The sequence below is a fragment of the Strix uralensis genome, chromosome 4, assembly GCF_047716275.1.
Source record: "Strix uralensis isolate ZFMK-TIS-50842 chromosome 4, bStrUra1, whole genome shotgun sequence".
Lineage (NCBI taxonomy): Eukaryota > Metazoa > Chordata > Aves > Strigiformes > Strigidae > Strix > Strix uralensis.
Window position 1 is genome coordinate 19074460 of NC_133975.1, and position 9063 is coordinate 19083522.

The 9063-nt window shown below is 34.7% G+C and overlaps 1 protein-coding gene across 7 annotated transcripts in view; it reads left to right on the forward strand.

Moving 5' to 3' along the window:
• Nucleotides 1–8640, forward strand: part of SLIT2 (slit guidance ligand 2) — a 265807-nt gene extending 257167 nt beyond the window's left edge. For 6 of the 7 annotated variants that reach the window (XM_074865881.1, XM_074865883.1, XM_074865882.1 and 3 more), the window contains 3 exons: nucleotides 780–1068; nucleotides 5375–5586; nucleotides 6671–8640. In XM_074865881.1, the coding sequence (XP_074721982.1) occupies nucleotides 780–1068; nucleotides 5375–5586; nucleotides 6671–6912 (743 nt within the window). In that variant the 3' untranslated portion in view covers nucleotides 6913–8640. Of the gene's footprint in view, nucleotides 1–779; nucleotides 1069–5374; nucleotides 5587–5925; nucleotides 6015–6670 lie in introns of all 7 variants that reach the window. The other variant, XM_074865886.1, reaches the window with a different exon arrangement.
• The last annotated feature ends 423 nt before the right edge of the window (nucleotides 8641–9063 follow it).

The window sequence follows — 9063 nt, forward strand, 5'->3', positions numbered from 1 at the left end:
TGATTAACTGATCACAACAGGATAACTGCATCACATATACCTACTGCTCTAATTACACCTGTAACAATTATAGACTACAACAGAGGAATTATTCTGAAAATTGTCAATATCAGGGGAATTTGCACTGTCTAGAAGTATCTACATATAAGTATTTTGATGTTGAATTATTGTTACTATTGACTATCTTTGTTTTGAATTGTAATGGCAAACTATGCATGGCTTTTTTATTAAACTGGTTTTGAGACATACAAAGCAAAAATATTTTTGAAAGTAATGGAACCTCATCCTGTTGATCTTGTCTTCTCAAGAATTTTCACTAGCAAAATTTCACATTTTAAATGTGTATGCCAGCTTCAAATTGATGAGCTGGTCCTGCTAAATTCTTCTGGATTTGAGTATCTTAGAAGCTTACAAAAAAACATGTATCAGCCACTAAATGTCAACAACTTCTGTTTTCCCAAGATTCAGAAACTATGTACTATCCTGGACTTAATTGCGCTAGGTTAAAACCAGGCATGTTGTGAGCTTCCTGTATAAAGTCTTATATACATCTCTACTTGGACCTAGAGACTTTCAGGTTTGGAGCTGGTTTGCATGCATGCTTGACAAACCAGGACAATTTCCAAATTACTAGATCACTGCTCGTGGTTGTAGGTGAATATCTAAGAATAATTAATTAGAAAGAAATATTTCTTTAAAAATGTTTTAAAAATAGACAAAGTGGTACAGAAAATTGTACCAAAGATTACATTGATCATTTTCCGTTATTAATTTCCTAGGCATGCCTGTGAAAAATAACATAGCATCTTTACGCCAGTCTCCAGGACAGAACGGTACCAGCTTCCATGGTTGCATCCGTAATCTATATATCAACAGCGAGCTCCAGGACTTCAGAAATGTACCACTGCAAGTGGGAATTCTGCCAGGTTGCGAGCCTTGTCATAAGAAAGTTTGTGTGCATGGAACATGCCATGCTACCAGCCAATCTGGCTTTTCCTGTGAGTGCGAAGGAGGATGGACCGGACCCCTCTGTGATCAACAAACTAATGACCCATGTCTTGGAAATAAGTATGTCCTTCCTCAACACAGAACAGTACTATAATATGCATATAAGCCTCCTGTTATGTGTATTTTTTTCATAAAAGTTCACACTTTCTTCAGCAAGAAACAAAATATCCTGGGCATGTAAAAGTCAAAACAGCATCCAGGTTATAGTATATTCTTTCCATAAACTTAATGAGGAAAAGTCCTCAGTTTACGGGAGCAGATACAGACATCTCACTCAAGTCTGCCTAAAGCCTGGGAAGTGCTCTTGCATACTTCTATATGAGCTTCTTCTGTAATGAGGTACACTGATGCGAGTGTTAGTATGACACTTGCTACAAAAATCATTTAGAAGTTACAAACGGAAAAAAAAAAAGCTATTGGCTTATTTATAATTGTATAGAATGAGGAAATACAATTATTATTATTATTATTCTCTAATGTGTTTTAAAAACTTGATACAATAGATATATCTAATATTTTATATTTTCACAGTACCCAGGTTTTAGCAGGAAAATAGATTTCTGTCATTATGGTATACTTCTGTTTAAGTCCGTGTGTGCTAATTTTTTTTTTTCTTATTTGACTAGAAAATTTTAGGTTGAACATTTTATGTATGTTTATAGAGAGGGTTGTCTATGTGTAGAGAGAAAGTGGAAGTTATGTATATATGTGTGTATGAGTATTGATATCTATGCATATTCATCTTCTAAATTTGTTATAAAGACAGATGCAATTTTTTGGCTCATGGTCTCCCAGTACAAGATCAGAAACTTCAGAAGTTCAAAGTTCTTCAGGATTTATTAGTCATGGGCAACAAAATGTCGTTCTGTTTGCCCTTACCACTGTCCTTACTACAGTTTGGCAAACTTTTTTTTCTTTTTGTAGAATAAAATAAGCCTGCTTGGTTCTTTCAGCCACTGCCATTTCAGTGCTCTCACCTCTATAACTTTTTACTTTTGAGGACCTGTGGCCTGAGTTTACTCAGAAATTCTAGTAAGATGATTCTCAACTCCTATATAAAATGATGTTTAAGTGATCTTTTCACATACTGTGTGTGGAGAGTCTCACCCTTTAAAGCTTTATACACCAGTTAGATGCTTTACAATGCAGTTAGCAATGTTTACATTGGTTATGGACTCTTTCAGTACTGTTAAGTTTTGAACTCTTCCCCAAGCTACAGCAGTGAATTTTTGAGGAATATCATTATAGCATTTCATTATTTATGGGTCTTTTTCTTACCCTGTCCTTTTCACAGTAATTTAAGAGATAAAGAAAGGAAGTCACAGCAGGTTAAAAAATATAAATGCGATGTCTATCACATCCATTTTATACTTCAGTAGTCAAAAATAACATGGAACTGTAACCACCAAGTTCTATAATAAGAAAAACCAAAGAATTTCTTTGAACTGCCCTTGAAAAATTAGATTGTATATATGTTCTTATAACTATACACATCAGCACCCAAACAGTGCTTTTTGCAGTAAATTACAAGACTTGGCAAGTATCAGATACAAGTAGTATCAAAGATAGAATTAAGTGAGCATAACGTTAGTATTTTGTTAGCCCTTGAAAGTATTTGGTTTGTTTCAGCTGTATACAGTTCTGTGGGCTTTTAGGAGAGAAAACCAAACCAAAATTGTTTATTTGGAGTGGAGGGTTTTGTTGTTCTTTAGTTCCTGTGGATTTTGATTCTGCATTTCTTGATTGATCTCTAAATCCTGTCTACTGAGTTAGATGCATTTTGTCCATCCAATACAGTATTGCACTTTATTTGAGAAACAGACTTGTCACTGTGATCTCTGTTTCGAAAATGTAGGGGATCTTTTGAGGAATCCTGCACACCATGGAAAGGCTTAAGGCTTAGATTTATTTTACCTAAATCTAGGTGCTTGACTTAGGAACATAGTGACCAAAGTTTGCTCTGCACTCAGCACAGGAATAAACACATTTCTAAAGAGTAAATTAGACCTCAAGTGGTCTAATCACCCTCTGGATTTCTCTCCATGACTGTGTGGGGAGCTTATGGCAATTATACATCTAACTTGAGTGCCTGACATAGGTACCTAAAATTAGATAAGATGAAACTGTGCCCAAGAGTTTGCACTTAGCGTGATGTTCTTTTCAGTAGAGTCTGAAGATGAAATTTAGGGCTTCAAAGAACAGGTGGAAGCAAAAGTATGAGAGTTGGCATTAGCTAAGATTTAATCATCTTCTAAGTCAAGCAGAACCTTACCAAAGATCCTGACACATATTGCTTTGATATCTAAAACAGCCTGTATAGAATATGACATGATGCCAGTGTCACCTGAGTAACTTCATAGATCAGATGTCCTAAAAGTGGTTGTTTTGTAAATGGTGAATAGATCAAATGCTGAACATAATGAAAACTAGACAAAAGCTATTTGCTCTGTGATACTGTCTAAGCCTTCAATTTTCAGTTGCTTAATCTAACAGACTTGGAATATCAGACTTCAACCACAGGAACAATTTGGAATTTTTTAGGGAATGCAGTTGCTTCAAAAGTACAGTCTCTTGCATAATAGGGAAGCTGGAGGTGCTTAAGCTATTTATTATGTTTTATATTTGCAGTTCTTTATCCCAAACTGGATGTGAATTGGAGGCTGTGTGTTGTGCCTTCCACTTAAATATTCTGTCATGAGACTGATTCCCATACTTTTTCCTCCAAGTTACACCATGCCTAAAGCCTTTGCACAGAATTAAGGGTACAGATGGAGAGTTGTAATGTAGATTTCATTGATGAGTGAAACTTGTTGATGTTTATAAACTGAAACAGTTTTAAATAGTTAATGCAAGTTTGTCGAAGTTAGTATTGTTCATTCTTCTCAATTTTACCAAATTTCTTACTGTACTGAAGGAGTAGAGTACAAAGCAAAAAGTTTCAGAAATACAGACTATGTTATCTAAAAAATTTCAAAATGAGATATTTTTCTTATCAGAACTCTTCTTTAACTACAAAATGTGATTTTATATTAATCTTTGCCATCTTCAAATTGAAACAAAGGATTTTATTTTTGATCTAATGGGATTCTTTTCTTCTAATGTAAAGCTTTTATTTATTTGTATATTTAATTAGATGGCTGCCACAACCTAATAAGAAGGTTGTGGGCTCAGGGATCTTACAATACAGACAAGAAAAACATTAGAAAGGAGAAACATTAGGGAGGATGACTGTGACCCTGAACATCAGGATTGCATTACTCTCTACACAGGAATTTTCACTGTGGTCTCCCAAGGAAACAGTGTGTAGGTAGAAGACTTGTGTTTCAAGTCAACAGTTAAAAAAAATAATATTATTTCTAGGAAGAAAGTTATTGACCCTGTTCTACCAAATGAACAAAGGGAAGTGATTTTATTCCAAGTCATTGGTGTTTTCAGAAGATGAATTTCCCTAATCTTCAGTTTATACCTAGGAACACGTAACTAAATGGCCTCCTTTTGGGAAACACCACCTCTCTCTCAAGAGCTCTCCAAGAGCTCTCAAGAACATACCAGCTATGTGGTCCCTCCCATACTACTGTATATCAGAACTTAGCAGATGCAGGTTAACTCACAGCCTTTTTTGTCTAACAACAAGATTTGAGCCTGCCACAAATGTTTACCAAAGCTCAGAGGAGAGTAGCTAGTTTAATCACTTGGGTAAGACTTTGTAATATGCAACCTCATCTAGTGTGAGTTTCTGCATGAGTACTAGACGAGTGTTGTTGGCTTTCAGTGATGTAAAGACCTGCCTCATACATTATATGACCACACTACTGGCAGTTGGCCGTGCAGACTAATAAATATATTTGAAGGAGGAGCATGTGTTCAGCTTTGAAACTGCCATTGCTTGGGTCAGAAGAGTTTCAGTTAGGAAGTGCCTGACCTTTGTGCTGGGAGCTCCATACTTCATGAGTGACAATACGGGGTTTATTTTAATTATATAAGAACCAGAATTTCAGGTGAGTATCCTTCTTCTCTACTTAATTCTAGTGGATTACATTTGAGCTTCGTTTTGCTGTGCTCAAAAGCATGCTGAAAATTTACGTAGACAGGAAATGTTGGGTTTAGTAACTGTGGCCTGTAAATGTCTTCCATAACACATCTACAGTGGCTGTTTTCTGATGAGACAGAGTTCTGTACTGCAGCTTGTTTTGTGTAAATCTGCATACCAATTATAAACCACTTCACTGCATCTCACTGAAAAAGTCCATTAGAAACAAAAGCAATTTCTTCTGAGTACAGTCCAAAGTATTTGTAGTTAATGTTGCTTAGCCTGAACTTTGATGAATAATTTATTTTTATTCTCTTGGGCTTGTTTCCCCTGTAGATGTGTGCATGGTACCTGCTTGCCGATCAATGCATTTTCATACAGTTGTAAATGCCTGCAGGGACATGGGGGAGTCCTCTGTGATGAAGAGGAAATGCTGTTTAACCCCTGCCAATCCATCAGGTGTAAACATGGCAAATGCAGGCTTTCAGGACTTGGGAAACCATATTGCGAATGCAGCAGCGGATACACGGGGGACAGCTGTGATAAAGGTAAAAAAATATTAAAAATCGTTTTGTTGTTTTGGTCTTAGAAAAGAGGGGTTTTTATTAAAACATGAACAGCAAAAACATTACCAACTTTTTTTTTTCCCCACAATACACACATTTGTTGCTTTTTTTTACCATAAGAATTTATCTCGTTGAGAGAAAAATCAAACTTTTCCCATGAATTTCTTTACATTTTGAGGATTTTTTCATCAAATGTTTTGCTATGAAAACATTTCTTTTTTGCCTTTATTCAGAAACACATTTTTACTATATTTAACTATTACCTTTTACCTGCTGTATCTTTCTGTATTTATTGTTTCTCTGCATTCTGCAACTGAGAAGCCAAATCCAATGATTCTGCTCCTAGTTTTATCACAAACTCTACTTTTGACCTCTCAGCTTCAACTGATTTATCACAGCGAATTATGCAGGTGAGATGGATGAAAACAGGATGACTTTTCCCCCTACCTTTTTCTTTTTCCTTTGTCTATCAAAGCTCTCCCTCTCCCTCTCTTTCCCTTACCCCAGATGGCATTTATTTTGTACTGCACATAGATATGAATAGAATAGAAGAATATGGTTGTAGAAGTTTTAACAGATGTCTCATTTTTAGCTGGTTTTATACCTCAGTAATTTATGAAGTTAGTGGAATGTAACTTGTATTAAATAACAGTTTGAATAATATTAAACTCCAGGTCTAATAAATTAAATTGCATGCTCTCTGAAACATTTCCCCATGGTAAACAGAACCAGCTGCAAGCAATGTAGGAACAGAAGATGTGTATTTTTATAAAAGAGGAAAAGATTTAAGCTTCCAATTTTCTTGTCATTGTAATAGCTTTGTATTTATGGTTTACATATACATAATATAAGCTTTACTGAAAATAGGAGTTATAGGAAATAAAACTCAGCATTAATCAAATTCTGTTTGGTAGGACCACTAGTTTCCAATATACAGTCTGAGTCAAACTTTAAAATATCAATCCAAACTGCAATTAGAAACACAGCACCTTCCTTAGCAATGTCAACTATTCTTTGACCTGTGTCTCAAAAGTGTATCTCTTATTTCAAATGTTGTTTCCTACAGAAATCTCTTGTCGAGGGGAACGAATCCGAGATTTCTACCAAAAGCAGCAAGGGTATGCTGCGTGCCAGACGACCAAGAAGGTATCGAGACTAGAATGTAAAGGAGGATGTTCAACCGGGCAGTGCTGTGGACCACTAAGGAGCAAGAGACGGAAATACTCTTTTGAATGCACTGACGGGTCATCATTTGTGGACGAGGTTGAAAAAGTGGTGAAGTGTGGCTGTACAAATTGTCCCTCCTAAGTGTCCCTGTCACACTTGTCTTTTGAAAATGTTGTATACTTATTGACCGTGTCGGACTAATTAATGCTTCATAGTGGAAATATTTGAAATATATTGTAAAATACAGAACAGACTTATTTTTATTATGAGAATAAAGACTTTTTCTTCATTTGAAAAAAGATTCAAGTGCTTGAACTGAGACTTCTCATAACCAAGAGGAGCTTTGAAGAAAAAAAAAAAAAAAGACCTGGTAACATTGCAACAGAGATGGGAAACTTTAACTGCTTTTAACATGGATTCTTCTTTATAACATGCTGAAGATACACTGACACCATACACATGTGACTTTCAACTTAACAGCTCAGAGATGAAATATTGACCAGAACATGAGGCTTGTTTTTTCACTTTTGTATCAGTATATTTTATTGTCTTGACAGACCGTACCAATCACTTACATATGGATGAGGAAGCATTACGAGTGAAAAGAATCAGATTATACAGAAATAACAATTGTATGAAATACATTTTATCTTTTGGAATTATTAAGCATCTTGAGAAGATGGGGTCCCATTTAATGGATGGGAAATGGGAGATATGAGAATATACTATAATCCTGAAATCTCCTGATGATGTATACTTTTATGTCAGCATGTTAGCAAAAGAAGCATAAAGAAGTGTTTATCTGCCCTTTTCCAGTATTAATTTTTTGTAATATAAATGTTTCGGGGATGATAAAAATAGATTATTGATGGATGAATTAGTAATAATATGGATTTCTGTTTCTATGAGTTCTAAACAGCTCTATACAGTATTCGGTTTCATTGAGAAATATTTATTGTATCAAAGTACATTGTACTTAACCCTTTTAGGCCATCCCTTTTCCTGTTTTTCAATGCTTTAATATATATTAATTTATATTTGTCCCAGTATTTTTGTTATTTTTTTTTTTAAAAAAAAGGACGTAAAAATCAGGATTTTTTGCAATAGAACTAACGTAGCATGTTGTCTTGGGGTAAATGTTTTCGGTCTGGTTTTTCCTCTCCTTCCCCATCCCTTTTTCTTTTCCTTAGAATCTGACCACTTGGTGTCACTGAATCTGAGTGATGACAATCTGCAGTTTTCACATACAGCAGATATTCAGGACACCTTCCAAGAACCCATAACGTATGACAGAAAATGTCTTTACACTAGGTGGCAATTGTAGAGAAGTTAATTTTCCCTATATACAGTACTTACAGAAAATAAGATGGCGTGTAGAAAATGACATTAGAAGGTAGATCTTTATAAATTAATATTCCCATGGAGCTCTTTACCTTTTTTATAAAAAAGAAAAAAAAAGGCTGTGCTGTCAAGAACTGTGACTTTCCCCAAATAATAAAACTACTTTACTGCCCTATGTTCCCCATGTTAACACGTTGCTGCTAAATTATAATGTAGAATTGGTAATCAATAGTGGGTTGTGTTCTTCTTTCAGTAAAACCCAGGGTACCCTGTAAAAATGCACATGTTTTTCAATTTTATTTTATTATTTTTTTTACAAAAAAGTTAGATGTACATGTGTAATGCAGTGTGCTTTGTCTTATTTGGACTGATATCAGTAATGCTACTGATGTTTGTAAATTAAACAGATATTTACTTCATTAACAGCTTTTATTTGTATTCTTCTGAGAAGTTTAAATTGTCTAACAGCCTTTAATTAAACATCTGTAGTTGCAAAAAATATTTGGTAAAAAACAGAATAAAACCCAACCCTAGATCTATTGTATTCATTGCTGAAAATCTGAAGAAGGAAATAACTTGGTATTATTACAGCTACAGGCAGTGACATTTGAAAATGTTGGTTCATTATGAACACAGCAAAATTAGCAAAAAACTTATAAATAAAGTACACTGCATGAAAAGGCAAATTGAGTCTATCCTAATATTTTAATAGTTACACAAACGGCAATTTGACAGTTGTTTTAGCAATTAATTTGATTCTTCAGAGGGATTCATTTTCACTAATCTTGTACTAGGTATTTTAAATTTAAACAATCGGATGGGATGATACTTAACCAGGTTTCTGTAATAGAATTTTTACAGATAATTCTGTATTTATTTTACTTAGTCTACTTTAGCATTTGTCAAAATATCCAGTGAAACAGCCTCTGGCATGAGGCCTTCTGTGCAGTT